General features: G+C 43.5%; 3 protein-coding genes across 4 annotated transcripts in view; 1 reads left to right on the forward strand and 2 right to left on the reverse strand.

The window, feature by feature from the left end:
* LOC106562791 (A disintegrin and metalloproteinase with thrombospondin motifs 7) overlaps nucleotides 1–2,861 on the reverse strand; it is a 158,760-nt gene extending 155,899 nt beyond the window's left edge. The window contains exon 1 of the mRNA XM_082957946.1: nucleotides 2,348–2,861. Within this exon, the coding sequence (XP_082814072.1) occupies nucleotides 2,348–2,465 (118 nt within the window). The 5' untranslated portion in view covers nucleotides 2,466–2,861. The remainder of the gene's footprint in view (nucleotides 1–2,347) is intronic.
* Nucleotides 2,862–6,334: 3,473 nt separating this feature from the next.
* Nucleotides 6,335–8,281, forward strand: LOC106562792 (relaxin-3 receptor 1-like). The gene has a single exon (XM_014127807.3). It carries the CDS (start codon nucleotides 6,565–6,567, stop codon nucleotides 7,771–7,773), a length of 1,209 nt encoding a protein of 402 aa, XP_013983282.3. The 5' UTR covers nucleotides 6,335–6,564; the 3' UTR covers nucleotides 7,774–8,281.
* Nucleotides 8,282–11,466: 3,185 nt separating this feature from the next.
* Nucleotides 11,467–21,120, reverse strand: call4 (Calmodulin-like protein 4). Of its 2 annotated transcripts, XR_014379306.1 has the most exons (6): nucleotides 20,821–21,120; nucleotides 20,704–20,734; nucleotides 20,190–20,330; nucleotides 15,293–15,481; nucleotides 11,715–11,906; nucleotides 11,467–11,658 (listed from the first exon to the last, which is right to left on the reverse strand). XR_014379306.1 is itself a non-coding variant. In NM_001140876.1 (5 exon segments), coding segments are annotated over 5 exon segments (462 nt in total). In that variant the 5' UTR covers nucleotides 20,824–20,897; the 3' UTR covers nucleotides 11,468–11,808.
* Nucleotides 21,121–21,607: the final 487 nt, after the last annotated feature.

Below are 21,607 nucleotides of genomic sequence, written 5' to 3' on the forward strand. Positions count from 1 at the left end.
GTAGTTACATGGCAGTCACAGTGTAATCACATGGTAGTAGTTACATAGGCACTCACAGTGTAATCACATGGTAGTAGTTACATGGCAGTCACAGTGTAATCACATGGTAGTAGTTACATGGCAGTCACAGTGTAATCACATGCTAGTAGTTACATGGCATTCACAGTGTAATCACATGGTAGTAGTTACATGGCAGTCACAGTGTAATCACATGGTAGTAGTTACATGGCAGTCACAGTGTAATCACATGCTAGTAGTTACATGGCAGTCACAGTGTAATCACATGCTAGTAGTTACATGGCAGTCACAGTGTAATCACAGTGTAGGTACACGTTGTTACATAGTACTTAGGCTAAACGTTTGTGGCAAGAACATTTTCCAGGATTTGTGGATAAAATCACAATTAACTATTACGGTAAATGAATAGTGAAAGTGGCTTCATCAAAGCACTGGTTTTCCATGTCTGACAATGTCCATGGCAATATTACTGTATCTCTCTCTATACTACTACCTTCAGGAATGTCTACTGTTCATCATGACTTTCTCATCTCTTTAACTGAAAAGCTATGACAGTGACAAATGTATTAATCACAAAGGAGAGGAGAATAAAAACAGCACTAATCCTTTCTATAAAACACAGACCTAACAGAAAGATCCGTAAGCCATCTTTATTTCTGGCTAACATTCAAAGAGTAATTCAGAAGTGGTTTCACTTTAAAAGTCAGACCAGTCTCACAGGAGTAAACAGGTAGATGATTTGAATGGGTGAGATGCGGTGGAGGTATATACGAGGTGAAGGGTAGTGATTGTTTTTTTCTTCGATTGGGGTGTTAAGAGTCTCTCTCACAGGGAATGTGTTATGCCAACCCTGAGACTGTTGAATCCTTTGATAGAGGACAGTGCCCACCAGTAGTGTCAAGCGCCATGCCAAATGCCACTGCTGCAGTACCAAGCTATCTCCCTTGTGTCAGTCCATCGCCTCGCAAACCGATTACACTTAGCCTTGGCTCCCCAGAGCACCCACTTAGGTTGATTTGTATGGACGGTAGAGTGTCAAACAGCCCAAGGGTGTATCTAGACTGCTTAAGGAAGGCCTTTCCCTTGTTCACTAAGACTGCTACAGAACACAGGGAGACCAAGGGGAGAGGGAGAAGGAGAGAGAGAGGGGGGGAGAGAAAGAGAAAGATGGGCAACTGGCATAATTGTTCAAAAGTAAGTGTAGTACTTGTATTATTTTTTTTAAATCACACCCCTCCCTTTTTTCTCATACCAAGACACTTCAGCTCAGAGGCCAACTTTAGGTTGACTACTGTATCTAGTATCCTAAACACAGGAGGTTGGTGGCACCTTAATTGGGGAGGACGGCTTGTGGTAATGACTGGAATAGGTGGAATGGTATGAAATACATCAAATACATGGTTTGATGCCATTCCATTCGCTCCGTTCCAGCCATTATTATGAGCCGTCCTCCCCTCAGCAGCCTCCACTGATCCTAACACAGCATGAGTTTTTGGACTAATGGGAGCAAATACTTTAAAGAACTGAACACAATTAATCCTGATGCCATTCACTCATGTTGTTTGCAGGGCAGTTTAAATTGACTAGTGGAATGAATGTGACTATCACTGTGAGGTACAGATACAATAGGTAAGCATGAGCATATTTATATGACATATTCAGGCATGACCCAAGTAAAGTTTAGGGTAGCAAACTACAGCTAGGCTACTAGAATTTTAAGCATGGCATGAAGCGCTAGAAGCGGCTCAATGATGCATCTCTCTGGTGGGGAAAAAAACCTGAAATACTGTAGCTGTTCTCATACAAGCTGGAAATAGGTATAGCCTGGGAACATCACGTCTGTTTTGAGTCATATGCTCATGGGATTCCGGCACCTCATACAATGCATAAAATGGGAAAACATAACCTTTATAAGTGTCAATATTTCCCAAGTGGACTGCTTGCATAGATGAGTCACATCACTTGGCTGTTTGTGTAAAGGCTGCGGAGATCAGTCACATCGCTAGGCTATGTGTGTGTGAGTTGAGACTTCGGAGATCAGTCACATCGCTAGGCTATGTGTGTGTGAGTTGAGAATGCGGAGATCAGTCACATCGCTAGGCTATGTGTGTGTGAGTTGAGACTGCGGAGATCAGTCACATCGCTAGGCTATGTGTGTGTGAGTTGAGGCTATGTGGAGCTGAGCAGTTGCCAATAGTCTGCAGAGTTCCCCTTGTTACTGACATTTTAAAATGCCAGCATAGCTGAACTATTGCATAAAACTATTTAAAATAAAAGTAACGTTATATGTCAGACGAATGATTCATTGATTTTTAAGAGGCTGCCTTACCCGTCTCTTGTTCAAATCCAAATGTTTTACTGTTGTCAAACATCGCCAAGATCCCCGCTGCAACCAAAAAGTAAATTGGAGAGAAAGTTTGTGCAAGTCCGCATTGCAAGTAAATCATCTTGTTGGAAGGTAAATTAAGACAATATGTTATTATGCTTTATCCTCACTGTACCGACTGTCATTTCAAGCACTTTCCCGCTAGAACCATGCACTTTAGACATAGAAAGCGTGACGCCGGCGATAAAAACTTAATTAAGTTCTGTACGACGTTGTATCCTTCCTCGGGGATTTTCACACGCGTCTTTTGCGTTCCAAGAATTGTAAACTGTAAGTGTTGTTTGCTGACAAGACGTTGTCCCTTCTTTCTTCCATCAAGCCCCCTTCAACAGCCCTGACAGTTAGGAACTTTCCCTAACAAGCCAAACTTTGTTTAAGAACCTCCCTCTCCGATACAGTTTAGTGGGTGGACTTGAGAGAATAGAATGCCTTTCAGTAGTAGCCCAGGGGATGCTAGGTGATGGGGAGACTATTACATACAATTATTTGGATTGCCTGTTAAAATAAAAATACTTATGGTGTGCAATTGTAAATAAAGTTGGATAGTTGAGGAAAGTCGAATTGACACATTTAACCGGATGTCAAATAGGCTTCCCGACACGCAATAAAGGCTAATATTACGATTGTAACACCACATTAAATAATATTGCTTGTATATTATATGCCTACAGCGACTCTTTGGTCTACTGTATAATCTTGTTCGCGTGGTTACTGCGCTGAGCACCAATGCATAACGGGACCTGTGTGCATTATGCACTGTGAGGAGCCCCAAGCTCCAAGGAAATCATAAACACGACTGATCAATTGCATTATGTTTCCTTTGAAAATGATACTTTCATCTTGGAGCTCAGAATAGTGTGTATCCCCCTATGGCAATGATGTGTCAAACTCATTCCACCTAGGGCCTATGCTTGGTTTTTGGTTTTTCCTTTCATTTAAGACCTAGACAACCAGGTGAGGGGAGTTCCTTACTAATCGTGACCTTAATTAATCAATCGAGAACAAAGGAGGAGCAAAATCCGCAGACACACGGGTCCTCCGTGGAACAAGATTGATACGTGCCCTATAGCATCCTTCACTGATCTACCGCTGGTTGAGCCATCATGTTGCCCCCTCTAGCGGAAGAGGATGGTCAGTTTGGCACAAAATGTCGAGAATAAACATGGAAATGTCATAGAATGAAGAAGGAAAAATACGTTTAAAAAAATACGTTTAAAATATAATGTCTGCCTTGCAGTGGCGGTTCTAGACCATTTCAACTGGGGGGGCTAAGCTGGGGCCAGTTGTACTGTTAGAGGGGCCAGTTACATTAGACGTTATTGTTGTCATATCGTTTTCTTCACTGCATTGCAGGCATTAGCAGGCAAAAGACCATGTTCATAATCATTCAACAATTTATTTGTATTTTCTGTTTAATAACGGATGTAAAAAAAGAACGATAGCAAAAATGTGTTATGTAAAAATTATTTCATACTCCACATTTAGGTGGGCCACAAGGGGGTCCAAAATTGTTGTTGTCCCCCCCCCCCCCCCACACACACACACAGAACCGCTAGTGCTGCCGTGTTATAGCTTTAGTAAAATAAGGAAACCGATATGAGTAGGCTAGACTAGGGGGAGACTAGGGGGCTAGACTAGGGGGAGTTTTCGGTATTCTTTCGTGCACAAGGGAGTGTTAGGGTTGAACTGGCTATTTGTATGCATAACCTTTATAATATACTGGGGAAGCTATGCTAAGTACATAAACTACGAGTAAATCAACTGTTGAAGACAAGAAGAACTACAACCGGCAACAGGAAGTGCGTCACGACGCTGGGATCAGCCTACACGCCGACGACAGGAGGAGCAAGTTTAAACCACGCTCCTCCTCCCTCTGACAGGCCAGCATTGAGCGGGAACTATCTCTGTCAGAGTATAAAAGAGAGAACAATAGGATGTGTCGCCCTCTTCTCTGTTTTGCCCTGCGAGGTAAAACAGCGAGACCGTATACGAACGACATATTTACCATACACGTGTTTGCATTAATTAAAGTACAGCTAAATCAGAAGTTACTATGTGCTGACTATTTTGTTCTGATACCAGAAACGAACTGTCGCAACATTAACAGGAGGAACAACTGTTTCATTGTTTTTCCACACTATTTTGGTCCTATTCAAAACATAACGTATTGGCGAGTGGTCAAGTAAATACTCCCCCATAATTCATTATATTTTGTTAAATGTCAGGGACCTTTTTTTCCATATAAAAACAGCAGCCCGCCGCGACCGGGAGACCCATGGACGACGCAGCCTCAGGGGAGGTTTGGCCGGCCGGGATGTCCTTGTCCCATCGCGACTCCTGTGGCGGGCCGGGCGCAAGCACGCTGACACGGTCGCCAGGTGTACGGTGTTTCCTCCGACACATTGCTGTGGCTGGCTTCCGGGTCAAGCGGGCATTGTGTCAAGAAGCAGTGCGGCTTGACGGGGTCGTGTTTCGGAGGACGCACGGCTCTCGACTTTCACCTCTCCCAAGTCCTTACGGGAGTTGCAGCGATGGGAGAAGACTGTTACTACCAATTGGGGAGAAAAAGGGGTAAAAAAGATATATATATATATATATATATATATATATATATATATATATATATATATATATATATATATATATATATATATATAAATGACTCCTGCTCATCAAACATCTAATTCCAAAATCATGGGCATTGATATGGAGTTGGTCCCCCCTTTGCTTCTATAACAGCCTCCACTCTCCTGGGAAGGCTTTCCACAAGATGTTGGAACATTGCTGCAGGGACTTGCTTCCATTCAGCCAAAAGAGCATTAGTGAGGTTGGGCACTGATGTTGGGTGGCTAGAGATGCCTCATAGTCAGCGTTCCAATTCATCCCAAAGGTGTTCAATGTGGTTAAGGTCAGGGCTCTGTGCAGGTCAGTCAAGTTCTTCCACACCGATCAACAAACCATTACTGTATGGACCTCGCTTTGTGCATGGGGGCATTGTCATGCTGGAACAGGAAAGGGCCTTTCCCACAAACTGTTGCCACAAAGTTGGAAGAACAGAATTGTCTAGAATGTCACTGTTCTCTGTAGCATTAAGATTTCCCTTCACTGGAACTAAGAGGCCTAGCCTGAACCATGAAAAACAGCCCCAGACCATTATTCCTCTTCCACCAGACTTTACAGTTGGCACTATGCATTGGGACAGGTAGCATTCTCCTCGCATCCGCCAAACCCAGATTAGTCTGTCCGACTGCCAGATAGTGAAGCATGATTCATCACTCCAGAGAACGTTTCCACTGCTCCAGAGTCCAATGACGGCGAGCTTTATACCACTCCAGCTGACACTTGGCATTGCGCATGGTGATTTTAGGCTTGTGTGTGGCTGCTCTGCCATGGACACCCATTTCATGAAGCTCCAGTTCTTGTGCTGATGATGCTTCCAGAGGCAGTTTGGAACTCGGTATTGAGTGTTGCAACCAAGGCCAGACGATTTTTACAGCATTCGGCGGTGCTGTTCTGTGAGCTTGTGTGGCCTACCACTTCCCAGCTGAGCCGTTAATGCTCCTAGACATTTCCAAATTTGACGAACTGACTTGTTGGAAAGGTGGCATCCACATTGAAATTCACTGAGCTCTTCAGTAAGGCCATTCTACTGCCAATGTTTGTCTATAGAGATTGCATGGCTGTGTGCTCAATTATATACACCTGTCAGCAAAGGGTATGGCTGAAATAGCTGGACCCACTAATTTGAAAGGGTGTCCACATTCTTCTATACATACAGTGTAGTTTATTTAACTTTGGTATCTAAAAATTCATATTTTTGTCGAGACCTATCAGCAGTTTATTCACAAAGGTCCATCAGAGAAAGGTCCATCATGTCTCACTCGACCAATCCACGCGATGCAGGGGCAGGCGCTGTGAACGCGCACGACTACGCACCTGTATAAGACTCCAGTCAAGATGCAAAGTTTCACATTGATTGCGGTGTTATAAAGGACTGTAGACACGATAACTTTTATCATACAAGCTTCAATTACATAAAATGAACAGCTAAAATGAGCACTCAGTTGTATGGAGCGCGAGGACTATTCTGTGTTTGATAGGCCATCGAGAAGCGCCCTGATGCTAGTAGAAGCACCGGTGTTGCATTCTTATCTGTGAGGATGGGCGAGCTACTCAACCACAGCGGGATTTTGGCGTTGAACAGGACTTTGATGGATGATGACAAATTCGGCAGTCTGGAGGATATTGACGTGACCGCGGACGGCACCCCGATTCTAAGGATAATCATCTCGGTTGTTTACTCCATTGTGTGCGCGGTAGGGTTAATTGGGAACTTGTTAGTCTTTTTCCTAATGAGGTTAAAACAGGGCCGGAAGAAATCGAGTATTAACTTTTTCATCATCAACTTGGCAGTGACGGACTTCCAGTTTGTGTTGACTCTGCCGTTCTGGGCAGTGGACACCGCACTGGACTTCAGCTGGCCGTTTGGAGACGCGATGTGTAAAATCATCCTTTCCGTAACAGTTATGAACATGTACGCTAGCGTGTTCTTTCTGACTGCTATGAGTGTGACCAGATACTGGTCTGTCGCCTCGGCTCTGAAGAACCGGTCGAGACAGAGGTCGTGTTCGGTGAAATTGGTGTGCGCGGTGCTGTGGGTCTCCGCAACCATTGCCACAGCACCCACTACCATTTTCTCCTCAGTGACAGTAGTGGCTGGGGAGAAGCTCTGCCTCATCAGGTTCCCTGAGGGACATGACTGGCTCGCGCTATATCATCTCCAAAAAATTATCATAGCGTTCGTCATACCCATGCTGATAGTGTCCGTCTGCTATCTGATGCTCTTACGGTTTATCCGTCTGAGGAGCATGAACAACAACCACCCCAAAAGGAGGTCGAGGGTGACCAAATCTGTCACCATCGTCGTCCTCTCCTTCTTTCTTTGCTGGATGCCAAATCACGCCATCACATTCTGGGGTGTATTAGTAAAATTTAACGCAGTCAATTGGGATAAATCCTACTATTTGGTCCACACCTATGTATTCCCGGTGACTGTGTGCCTCGCACATGCCAATAGCTGCTTGAACCCAGTTCTGTATTGTCTCATGCGACGAGAATTCAGAAAGATGCTGAAGGATTTGTTTTGGAGAATTTCCTCACCAGCCATCTCCAAAGCGTGTACAATACGTACGTTTACGGGGACGTGCAACACACGTGTAACACACGACGACAACCAAGGGGTTATTCCCTTGAATCTTCTAGACACCACACAATGTCGACTATCCTTTATTGACAGACCGGATCTTCCCGCAATACCGGGTCTACCCGGAATGGCACCTGAAGATTCACAGTGCATCCACCAGACATAATGCACTTACTCTATGAAACGACTTGCTGTAATCAATTACGCATGCATTTGGGAACTATAAATGACAGAGTTCTTGACTTCCCAATGTTGTCATTACCCACGGGGCACCAATTGCGCAGAGTAGGCCAACGGAGTGAAAAACAGTATTTACAGAAATGTGGTGCGTCCCTTGGCACGCACTGGGATGGGTAGGACATGTACTTGGTAACTTTACGCGCAATGATTACATGTTGATTGTAAGATGAGAGTCACAAATTTAGAGTGCACCGAAGTCAATATTCCCTGTGGATATTATACTCTTTGTTGGAATGTTGAGATGTTTCTTCTGTCGTCCATTCAAGCTCACACATTGCCGTTCAGAGCCAATGCACACATTTTTGGTACATCAAAATCGAAATAAATGTGATCCTATTAATATGTTATCAGTGCTTCTGTTGTGGTATCTGAATATATGGCTGAATGTAAAAGGGTCATTGCAATGTATGTGAAATAAAGCGCATATAAATTAAGCAACTTGGTCGATTGATATATTCAGACAATATGTCGTGTGGGTCAATTTGCAACATTCGAAAACGTTAGATACCAATTACTAAAACTCATTAGATGTCGAGAAATGATTGAAGATATTCAATGCGTTATTGGAGATTACTTAATGCGTAAGGCCGCACCGCTGTGCTGTAACTGCGACGATATAATGGAAGTAGACAGTACATTATAAATAAAGATATGCATATTTGTATGTGTATTTTCTTCGTTCATATAGAGAGTTTGAGAAGGTTGACAATTCCGGAAGCCGGCCTAAGGTTATCTACTTAATTTTACCGAGATTACACTTTCAGAAATAGTAATGACACTCAAATCCATTACTACTATTAAGAAAGCGGCCGGCCCGGACCAATTTAACCCTTATTTTCCCAAAATTGGTGCAAAGATCTTTGCTGTCCCTCTCACGCATATATTCAATCTTTCATTGGCGAGTGAAACGATAACAAAAGTCTGGAAAGCAGCTTACGTCACCCTTTTACATCTTGGTCGATTGATGTATTCAGGCAATGTGTTGTACAGGTCAATTGGATAACTATAGTCCAGTTTGTAAACTGTCTGCACTGGAAACATCTTTGGAAAACCTGGTTGAACTCACAATTGAAAGACTTTCTGTATAATAACTCATTTGATCTCAATTTCAGTCGGGTTTTAGAGCCAAGCATAGTACAATTACTGCAGTAACTAAGGTGGTAGGTGATATTGTAGATGCTCAGGACAAGAAACATCACTGTGTTTCACTTTTTATTGACTTATCAAAGGCCTTTGTTGACCATTCCCTGCCCAAAAAAGGTTGGTTTAAGTGTTGAAGCATTGGATTGGTTCCAAAACGACCTTTCTGACAGAATCCAGTGTGTAGCACAGAGGGTATGACATCTGAGTTTCAAAGGCTCATGAAAGCATTTCCCTCAGGGCTCAATTTTAGGTCTGATCCTTTTTACAATGTATATAAATGATACAGGGAAGACTGTATGCTGATGACACAAATATTTATTCTAGTACATCTTGAAGGCTTTTCAGGATTTACAGTTGGCTTTTGATGCTGTTCGAATTGAAACTTGTGCTTAATGCAAGGAAAGCTACATTTATGGTTTTCTCTTTGAAAGTAGACACATGGAGTCACAGATTTGAACTCTAAAAAGTCAGCAAACTGATAAGGTCACCTCCTATAAGTATCTTGGGAATTGGTTAGAAGAAAAGCTGAATTTTAAACAGCACATTGATAACTTCACCAAGAAACTGAAGTTGAAATTGGGTTTTTATTTTAGGAACAAAACTTGTTTTTCAACGTTAGTCAGAAAGGATCTTGTTCAAAGCACGTTGTTTTCGGTGCTGGGTTATAGTGCCTGTATGCAGGCCTTAGCAGGTACTGTAACTCTGGACACAGTGTATCATGGTACTTTAAGATGTATCCCCAACACCTGGTACTTCTCTCACCCATCACTGTGATTTGTATGCCCTGGTGCAATGCACCTCTCTCTCCATGGTACAAACACACTGGTACACTTTTGTGTAAATAGATAGTATTGATAAGGCAGCCCCTTTTGTATCTCTGTTCCTTACTGACCAGATCAGTCACTCAATACAGTCTTCGTTCACAGTCGCTGCCATCCACGTCTGTTCCTAAGTCTAGAACTGATATGGGGAAACAATCATTTTTTCCCAGAATTCCCCTTCATCCTGGAACATGCTTGAAAAGATATTGAAGTTTGGGGAGTTAAGTGTCCTTCTCGGTTTTTAAGACAATGTTTTTGATAGCTGCAGTTTAATATTTTTTTTTATGTATTTTGTATTATTATAATTTTTTTGTATTTAGTATTTTTTTTTGTGTTATGTACACGCTGCTATTTCCCTGTTTTGCCAGGTCACCCTGGCAAGAGGTTTCTAACCTCAATGGGTCTTACCTGGTTAAATCAAAATAAAACTATTACGTTTGGTAGGTGTGGTGAAGCGTTTCCCAAACTCGGTCCTCGGGACAACATTTAGGTTTTTGCCCTAGCACAACAGATTCAAATAGTCAACTCATCATCAAGCTATGGTTATTTGAATCAGCTGTGTAGTGCTAGGGCAAAAACCAAAATGTGCATCCCTTGGAGTCCCCCAGGAACAAGTTTGGGAAACGCTGGGTGCTGGGTCATGATGAAATGAAGTAGACATGTACAGGTAACTGCCAAGATAAAGGAAACACCAACATGTGGTTTAATAGGGCATTGGGCAACCACGTGCCGCCAGAACAGCTTCAATCTGTCTTGGCAGAGTCTACCAGTAGAGTCTGGAACTCTATTGGAGGGATCCAACGCCATTCTTCCACGAGAAGTCCCATATTGGTGTTTTGTTGATGGTGGTGGAAAACACTGTCTCAGGCGCCGCTCCAGAATCTCCCATTAGTGTTCAATTGGGTTGAGATCTGGTGACACACATACACTCTCTAAACATGCTATGTTCCTTTGAGACCCCTCTTTCAAAGTCACAGAGATAGGTCTCTTCTAGCCACGGTAGCCAAAATAACAGACAACTGGGCAATTTTATACATGACCCTAAGCATGATGGGATGTTTTAATTGCTCAGGAACCACACATGTGTGGAAGCATCCGCTTTCAATATACTTTGGTATCCCTCATTTACTCAAGTGTTTCCTTCATTTAGTCAGTTCCATGTATATTCTCCACATATTCTCCCTGCACTCCTTAATAATGGATTAGCTCTATTGGATGACTAAATGAAATGGCATTACATTATTGGAAAAATAATATATGCTCACTGACAATACATTAGGCAGAGAATTCCATTGACATGTGTAATTTACGCCCAAAATGCATGCTGTGTGCACAGATAATTAACCTGGAATTGCAGGCTCCAGTTGCCGTCTTGACAAAATGCCCAGCGTGTGTGCAAAGAATGTCCTTCCTACATATCTAGTATTTTAAAAAAATATATATATATTCCTACTAATGAAGTTGAATAATTTGGTTATTATGACATGTAGATATTGACCTAAATTGTTATTGTAAAGAATATTGTGGGAGGAACAAACAACGTTTTAGTTGAATGGTATGGCTGAAAGAGCTTGAATGACTGCATCATGTAAACTACATTTATAAAATGATACACCTAGAACACAAGTTCAACAGTTTAAAACTCAAAATCAAAAGGGAGTTTAGTTGATTTTAATGTCCATTACATATTGCACATGCAGCAGCTACTCAAATAACCCCCCCAAAAGACACCAATTTAATTCATCAAATGCACTTGAATAAATGAAAGTAGAGTACAATAGACACAAACCTAGATGATCAATAAATTAAGAGCATGGAGGTGGTTGGGTAATGCTCAGTGCATGGAGGTGGTTGGGTAATGCTCAGTGCATGGATGTGGTTGGGTAATGCTCAGTGCATGGAGGTGGTTGGGTAATGCTCAGTGCATGCATAACCAGGTCCCTTCCATGACCATGCTTCCCTGTCATAAAGGACATCATCTCCTCCTGTCCTCTCCCTCAGTAATCCACTGATGGTAGTGTCACCATCCTGGTGAACTCCTCGTAGTGCACCTTGCCATTAGACTTCACGTTGGCTTCTCTGAATAGCTCGTCCACTGCAAAGTTTAGAGGGGAAATAACTTCATGTTAATTCGCTGATCTGGGACCAGGTAGAAACTTAAAAAAATTAACTCCATTCAAATGATGTGTTTTATAATTTGCAAATTTACACAAGAAACAGTTCATGTATGTGTTGACACATTTGGTATTTTATTAGGATCCCCATTAGCTGTTGCAAAAGCAGCAGCTACTCTTCCTGGGGTCCACACAGAACATGAAACATAATACAGAATGACAAAATACAGAACATCATTAGACAAGAACAGCTCAAGGACAGAACTACATACATTTTTAAAAAGGCACACGTAGCCTACATATCAATGCATACACACAAACTATCTAGGTCAAATAGGGGAGAGGCGTTGTGCCGCGAGGTGTTGCTTTATCTGTTTTCTGAAACCAGGTTTGCTGTTTATTTGAGCAATCTGAGATGGAAGGAAGTTCCATGCAATAAGGCCTCTAAACTGTACTAATACTGTACGTTTCTTGAATTTGTTCTGGATTTGGGGACTATGAAAAGACCCCTGGTGGCATGTCTGGTGGGGTAAGTGTGTGTGTCAGAGCTGTGTGTAAGTTGACTATGCCAACAATTTGGGATTTTCAACACATGAATGTTTCTCATAAAAAGAAGTGATGCAGTCAGTCTCTCCTCAACACTTGGCCAAGAGAGACTGGCATGCATAGTATTTATATCAGCCCTCGGATTACAATGAAGAGCAAAACGTGCCTCTCTGTTCTGGGCCAGCTGCAGCTTAACTAGGTCTTTCCTTGCTGCACTGGACCACACGACTGGACAATAATCAAGATTAGACAAAACTAGAGTCTGCAGAATGAGGATGACTTGACCCACTGGGACAGACATCAATTCAATTTCATTGAAATGACGTGGAAATAACGTTGATTCAACCAGTGTGTGCCCAGTGAGGAAGCTCCCATCTGTATGTGTATTTCCATAGGGTCTCTTGGAGCCACTTGGTGCATCACAACAGTCTAAAGTGGCCTTGTTTCTGCACCTATTTAACCCTTTACACTCCTGTGAATTGGCCTATGGATAGGGCCACATAATAAAAAATAAATACAAAAGATGTACCCCCTTTTTCTCCCCAATTTCGTGATATCCAATTGGTGGTCACGATCTTGTCTCATCGCTGAAACTCCCCCAACGGATTCGGGACAGGCGAAGGTCAAGTGCCATGCGTCCTCCGAAACATGACCTGCCAAGCCGCACTGCTTCTTGACACACTGCTTGCTTAACCCGGAAGCCAGTCGCACCAATGTGTCAGAGCCCGGCCCGCCACAAGGAGTCGCTAGAGCACAATGAGACAAGGAAATCCCCCTCCGGCCAAACCCTCCCCTAACAATGCTGGGCCAATTGTGCGCCGCAACATGGGGCTCCCGGTCACATCCGCCTGTGACACAGCCTGGAACTGGTTAGGGCTACCTTGACATGTTTCTTACAGAAGAAATATGAAAAGCATAAGCATGGTAGAAATTGAAAGGGAACAGTTTAGAGATTATTAGACCAAGAGGTGAGGACAACAGTTTACCTGACAAGACTGAATACAAGCACTTGATTTTATGTGCATTTTACATTATGTACTTTTTTGCCACATTTGTTCATCACAAAATGTGAAAATACTCTGGATACATTCAGTAATATAATATTCCTGTAAAATGTGTTGTAGTTGCAACATAAGACAGAACAATAAGAGGTTTGAGAAAGAGGTGTAATTTGTGCCTAAGTGGCCACACACCTCTCCAAAGTGTGCACATTTCCTAAGAAATGTCAATGCACTTTTATGACAAAAAAAAAAGGCTTCAACTGTAAGGTGCTTTTTTTAGCTCCTAGCTGTGCCGTTGAGGAATTAGCGCGAGGACACGTGTAGTTATTTTGTTTGGAACACAACCCTGCATCCATGCAATCACACAATTACTGTTGTTGTTTAAACAATCCAAGAACGGTCCATTATAAAATCACAATCTGGGTCAGATGGGAATCGTTTGAAAGCTTGTTCTATTGCCAACATGACTAGCTAAGTAATACAATATAATATGAAAGTGCTAGGATTTCAAAATGCAATTTAGGGAAACATATCGTAAATTTGGTGTGCATAGATTGGTTATCTGACAACGTCACGTGATTCAATGGGGTAGAAGTCATGTTGTGATTCTGGATGGCCAGTAGCTACCAACAATGACAGGAAGCTGCCATGAGAGGAATTGTAGTTTTATTTTCTTCTTGATAACATGTCTTGTTTTGAGGTGTTTGGACAGATGTCGTGTCTCTGCTAATATGGCAAACATTTGCTAGATAGCTAACCAACAACTGTAACAATGTATTTGAGAGACAAGTGCTCATTGTGCAAATTGATTTGTGTTTTCAATAAATACAAATATATTTAACGTTTCAACAATCTAAGCCAACCCCATAGTTGCGAGGTTGTTGCTAAACAACCAAACCAGTCTATAGAAAGGCATCATGAGTGCATTCAGGTGCGTGTGCCAAGGCAAATGTTCTTCACTGTAGACAGACAGGCTCATTCTGTTCAAAATAAACCAGGGTATGACGCCATGTCTTCTTGTAACTATACATCAAACATGGTGATCATAAACGCTTTATATGAAATTAGATTTATGACATGGAAATGTGAAGTGCACATTTGGACTCACGGGTGTTAGGCTTGTATGACATCAACGCAATATTTATTATAATCCTCAACGTTTCATCTTTCACAATACATGGAGTCCTCTTAATTTACAACGTTTCCCTCACGCAGACAAAACATTTTAACAAGTTGCCCAATTCGCTGGAGGGATCAACGTTTCCCTCACGCAGACAAAACATTTTAACAAGTTGCCCAATTCCCTGGAGGGATGGGGGCAACTTCTTGTCACTGCAGTGCTCAAGTTCAGATCGCTTGTCAGTCAAAACCCAGACAGAGCTGTGAAGCACCGAGCCTGAGCTCTGACGTCATGTATAGCATGTTACTGTACAGACACTGGGATCCAATTTAGGTGTTTATCACTGTCCAGATCTGCCATTTTCAACCCGTATACGGGTACAAGTGTTAAGGGTTAAAAGAGCTGAACTGATAAACTAATACCAGGTAAAGTTATACCAGTTATATTTCACTTTTTCTTTTATTTACCTCTACCATGTGTTCAGACCAGTGCAGATGATGTATAAGAGATTGTAAGAAGGAGCCAATTGAGACTGTTGAGCTGCACTTTCAGTTCCAGTTTCCCAGAGCCAGATTCAGCCTACCTACTGCTCCTGCATTATACAGCATTTTCAATAGAGGCTCCATTAGGCATTATATCTAGTCTGGTCTTAATCCATGTCAGCTAAAACCCCTAGTGATAGAAACACATTGTAGGCTACCTTCTTTATCAGTTAGCTTCTCTCCCAGCTTGGTGAGCTTGGCCCGGAGCTCTGAGGCCAGGATGTAGCCCTTCTTCTGCTTGTCCGTCATCCTCATGGCCTCCAGGATCTCCGCCTTGGGGTCCTCCTGCTGGATCTGCCGATGCATCATGGTCAGGAAGGTGGAGAAGTCTAGCTCGCCCTTCTTATCTGGAGAAGGAAGGATATTAGTAGAACTAATCACCTGCAAAGGGCACCATTGATTCAAAATAGGCCTAAATGCTGCTGTTAAAGTGACTGGTTATCTGCTACATGGCCGAGTTGTGGTATATTTTCATACAACTGTACTGAGCATTGTTGATTATTCCTTACTTCTTCAATAAAATAACGTGTTAGGGTTGCGTAGTGTGTCAATATGGCTGCATTTACACAGGCAGCCCAATTCTGATATTTTTTCCACTAATGGATCTTTTGACCAATCACATCAGATCTTTTCACATCTTTTTCAGCGCTGATCTGATTGGTAAAAAAAAAAAAAAACTGAAAAAAGATCAGAATTGGGCTGTCTGTTTAAATGTGTAAAATAATGAACTGCAAATGGACATATAGTTCAGAGTAACAGAGCAGGAAAACTTTTTGACTCTGAGAAAAACATTCTGTTCAATATTGTAATCGGGAAGTTGGGGATTGATGGAAAAAAATTCTGTTGAGTCAAACGTGTTCTAACCAAAGCCACTTTCACATGACCAAATCAGTTAATTGGTTTTAATATTTCTCAGTACTTCCCCCAGGTTAAAAAGTTCTGTGCAGCAATTATGAAGAGCTGAGAGAAGATGAAATCATTTTTTTAATGTAATAAATGTAATTGGAACAAGCTTGGGACTGATTTCAGCTAAAGTGTAGGTTACACTCAATGTGACAACTTCTCCCTCTACCCATCCCCCAAGTAGCGGCTTGCCTTGCCTACTAAATAATTTACAGCCAAAACCTCACTACGATTCATAGACAGTATGGCTAGATCAACAGGTGTCTAGAGCCGCCTCAATATTCTAATGGCTTCCGCTTCCCTGCTCGTTCCCTTCATCTGCACTGACCTTTAAACATGCTGTGGTAAAGCAGGTGAAGGAGAGAAAGTCCCTTTAGAACCCTCAAACTCAACCAGTTCCACTGTGTTTTTTCATCATTCCCATCTAATCAGGGACTGATTTAGAGGGGTGCAGTTAATTATCAGGTAGAACAGAAAACCAGCAGGCTCCAGACCTCGTAGGGTAAGAGTTGAATACCCCTGCTATAGACTATTGAGATGCCCCCAGGGTAAGTCACTCTAGACCAGGGCTCTCCCAACCCTGTTCCTGGAGAGCTACCCTTCACTCCAACACCAGTTGTAACTAACCTGGTTCAGCTTATTAACTAGCTAATTATTACAATCAGGTGCGCTAGATTAGGTTTGGTGTGAAAACCTACAGGATGGTAGCTCTCTAGAAACAGGGTTGGAGAGACTTACTGTAGACTATTGACATTCCCCCCAGGGTAAGTCACTCTCGACCAGGGGTACTCAACTCTTACCCTACGAGGTCCCGGAGCCTGCTGGTTTTCTGTTTTACCTGATCATTAATTGCATTCACCTGCTGTCCCAGGTCTAATTCAGTCCCTGATTAGAGGGGAACAATGAAACATGCGGGCTTTGAGGTCCAGAGTTGAGTTTGAGGGCTATAGGCCAGTGGTTCCCAAACCTTTTATAGTCTTATACCCCTTCAAACATTCAACCTCTTGCTGTGTACCCCCTCTAGCACCGTCAAATGTTTTTTTTTTTACATCATTGTAAGCCTGCCTCACACACACTATAAGATACATTTATTAAACCTTAGAATGGATGTGAGTTTTTGTCAAAACCGGCTCATGGGAAGTGACAAAGAGCTCTTATAGGACCAGGGCACAAATAACAATAATAATTTTGCTCTTCATTTCGCCATCTTACATATAAAACGTTATTTGTTAATCAAAAATTGTGAATAACTCACTACAGGTTAATGAGAAGGGTGTGCTCTCGTGTATTTTCTGCACTATGCAATGATACTGGCAGCGATCATGTAACGCTTTTACAACATACAGAAGTGCGCTGGTTATCAAGGGGCAAAGTATTGACACATTTTTTTTTAAATTGAGAGACGAGCTTAAAGTTTTCTTTACTGACCATCATTTTCACTTGACTGACCACTGAGATGCCCCCATGGTAAGTCACTAGACTACTGAGATGCCCCCCAGGGTAAGTCACTCTAGACTACTGAGATGCCCCCCAGGGTAAGTCACTCTAGACTACTGAGATGCCCCCCAGGGTCAGTCACTCTAGACTACTGAGATGCCCCCCAGGGTCAGTCACTCTAGACTACTGAGATGCCCCCCAGGGTCAGTCACTCTAGACTACTGAGATGCCCACCAGGATCAGTCACTCCAGACTACTGAGATGCCCCCCAGGGTAAGTCACTCTAGACTACTGAGATGCCCCCCAGGGTAAGTCACTAGACTACTGAGATGCCCCCCAGGGTAAGTCACTCTAGACTACTGAGATGCCCCCCCCAGGGTAAGTCACTCTAGACTACTGAGATGCCCCCCCCAGGGTAAGTCACTTTAGACTACTGAGATGCCCCCATGGTAAGTCACTCTAGACTACTGAGATGCCCCCCAGGGTAAGTCACTCTAGACTACTGAGATGCCCCCAGGGTCAGTCACTCTAGACTACTGAGATGCCCCCCAGGGTAAGTCACTCTAGACTACTGAGATGCCCCCCAGGGTAAGTCACTCTAGACTACTGAGATGCCCCCCAGGGTAAGTCACTCTAGACTACTGAGATGCCCCCCAAGGGTAAGTCACTCTAGACTACTGAGATGCCCCGAGGGTAAGTCACTAGACTACTGAGATGCCCCCCAGGGTAAGTCACTAGACTACTGAGATGCCCCCCAGGGTAAGTCACTAGACTACTGAGATGCCCCCCCAGGGTAAGTCACTCTAGACTACTGAGATGCCCCCCAGGGTAAGTCACTAGACTACTGAGATGCCCCCCAGGGTAAGTCACTCTAGACTACTGAGATGCCCCCAGGGTCAGTCACTCTAGACTACTGAGATGCCCCCCAGGGTAAGTCACTCTAGACTACTGAGATGCCCTCCAGGGTAAGTCACTCTAGACTACTGAGATGCCCCCCAGGGTAAGTCACTCTAGACTACTGAGATGCCCCCCAGGGTAAGTCACTAGACTACTGAGATGCCCCCCAGGGTAAGTCACTCTAGACTACTGAGATGCCCCCCCCAGGGTAAGTCACTCTAGACTACTGAGATGCCCCCAGGGTAAGTCACTTTAGACTACTGAGATGCCCCCATGGTAAGTCACTCTAGACTACTGAGATGCCCCCCAGGGTAAGTCACTCTAGACTACTGAGATGCCCCCAGGGTCAGTCACTCTAGACTACTGAGATGCCCCCCAGGGTAAGTCACTCTAGACTACTGAGATGCCCCCCAGGGTAAGTCACTCTAGACTACTGAGATGCCCCCCAGGGTAAGTCACTCTAGACTACTGAGATGCCCCCCAAGGGTAAGTCACTCTAGACTACTGAGATGCCCCGAGGGTAAGTCACTAGACTACTGAGATGCCCCCCAGGGTAAGTCACTAGACTACTGAGATGCCCCCCAGGGTAAGTCACTAGACTACTGAGATGCCCCCCCAGGGTAAGTCACTCTAGACTACTGAGATGCCCCCCAGGGTAAGTCACTAGACTACTGAGATGCCCCCCAGGGTAAGTCACTCTAGACTACTGAGATGCCCCCAGGGTCAGTCACTCTAGACTACTGAGATGCCCCCCAGGGTAAGTCACTCTAGACTACTGAGATGCCCTCCAGGGTAAGTCACTCTAGACTACTGAGATGCCCCCAGGGTAAGTCACTCTAGACTACTGAGATGCCCCCAGGGTAAGTCACTCTAGACTACTGAGATGCCCCCCAGGGTAAGTCACTCTAGACTACTGAGATGCCCCCAGGGTAAGTCACTCTAGACTACTGAGATGCCCCCAGGGTCAGTCACTCTAGACTACTGAGATGCCCCCAGGGTCAGTCACTCTAGACTACTGAGATGCCCCCATGGTAAGTCACTCTAGACTACTGAGATGCCCCCCAAGGGTAAGTCACTCGACTACTGAGATGCCCCCCAAGGGTAAGTCACTCTAGACTACTGAGATGCCCCCCAGGGTAAGTCACTCTAGACTACTGAGATGCCCCCCAGGGTCAGTCACTCTAGACTACTGAGATGCCCCCCCCAGGGTAAGTCACTCTAGACTACTGAGATGCCCCCATGGTAAGTCACTCTAGACTACTGAGATGCCCCCCAGGGTAAGTCACTCTAGACTACTGAGATGCCCCCAGGGTAAGTCACTAGACTACTGAGATGCCCGCATGGTAAGTCACTCTAGACTACTGAGATGCCCCCCAGGGTAAGTCACTCTAGACTACTGAGATGCCCCCCAAGGGTAAGTCACTCTAGACTACTGAGATGCCCTCCAGGGTAAGTCACTAGACTACTGAGATGCCCCCATGGTAAGTCACTCTAGACTACTGAGATGCCCCCCAAGGGTAAGTCACTCTAGACTACTGAGATGCCCTCCAGGGTAAGTCACTCTAGACTACTGAGATGCCCCCCATGGTCAGTCACTAGACTACTGAGATGCCCCCATGGTCAGTCACTAGACTACTGAGATGCCCCCCAGGGTAAGTCGCTCTAGACTACTGAGATGCCCCCCAGGGTAAGTCGCTCTAGACTACTGAGATGCCCCCCAGGGTAAGTCGCTCTAGACTACTGAGATACCCCCCAGGGTAAGTCACTCTAGACTACTGAGATGCCCCCAGGGTAAGTGAGGGGCCCTTGATGGCGTACCTATCTTGTGGACCTGCAGGTGTCGGTCGATCTCACCGAAGGTGGGACTTGTCCCCAGACAGCGCATAACTGTGATCAGGTCCTTGGCTTCAATCTTCCCCTTGCGCTTCTTGTCGTACAAGGAGAAACATTCCTTGAACTCTACAGGAAGAGGAAAAACAGGCAAATAATGCACTAATGTTCTGGTTGAAAAGAAACTAAAAAACTAATCATGATAATCCTTTCTAAAAACAGTGCATATTACAATGTCAAAATGCTTTCTCCTCACCAAGGAGGCAATTAAAATGTTTTTGTCTCACAAGTGTAGAGAAATAAGTAAATCATTCTTTTAACCTCAATTGGGATTATTCTTTTCTAAAATGCCCTTTTTAAAAAGACATTGCTCTCAAAGTTTGTCACAACATTTTACTCTACTGTTCAATATCAATTTATTGAAAAATAATGACATTATTTATGTCCCATGTGACCTCCCACACACCAAAAGAAAAGCTAGCAACAATATAGCACACCTTACCGTTGATCTGAGTTCCTGACAGGAATTTAGCCTGAGGAAAAACACAATACACCATGAAATGGCCTAAACATGTACAGAAATTAGTAAACACAAAACAATTAAATTGTTTTTTCTTACCATGTCTGTAGTCAGAGATCTCTCTTCTTAGAATGCAACTGGCTCACCTCACCTGTCTCCACACCCATCTGCCTGCCAGTTCTAAAGTCCACCACAGAGTACATGTTATTTAATACCGGTTGCTGTGGAAACCGAGATAGTGGATCCAAGGTATCATATAATGCTCTCCCTTTCTCTTCTATCAAATAGCTGTGATACTAATCACTACCTTATCATCTGTTATGACAACCAGGATATGTTCAACTACAGCATGGCCATCAGCAGACAAGTTAGAGTATATGAAAATAATAGTTGAATAAAAAAAGTGACATTCTTCAGTAAGATAAGTAACTTTGTCCATATTAAAAGTAGGCGTAAGTATGATTGATCTTGCTCAACTAATATAACTCCCGCATTCAATTCAATACCATTTAATGTCTAGTGAAAGGACAATGACAGGATAGTGATGACACTGAATAATATATACGTTTCCTGAGGTAGCTGCAATATATAACATTACCACTAGAGGTCATTGCCTATCAATCCAGCCATGTACTAATAATTTGGTATGTGTATACCCCACTACATCTGGCGTGTACTCTGTATTCCGCTCAGTTGGTAGAGCAAGGTGCTTAGAGCATGGTGCTTGCAGTGCCAGGGTTGTGGGTTCAATTCCCATGGGGGACCAGTAAGAAATAAATATTAAAATGTATGCTCTCACTACTGTAAGTCGCTCTGGGTAAGAGCATCGGCTAAATGACTAAAATGTCAAATGTAAATCTGCTATAGGAGACATATGACTTAGGAG

This window comes from Salmo salar, chromosome 11, assembly GCF_965601325.2.
Source record: "Salmo salar chromosome 11, fSalSal1, whole genome shotgun sequence".
In the NCBI taxonomy this organism is placed as follows: domain Eukaryota; kingdom Metazoa; phylum Chordata; class Actinopteri; order Salmoniformes; family Salmonidae; genus Salmo; species Salmo salar.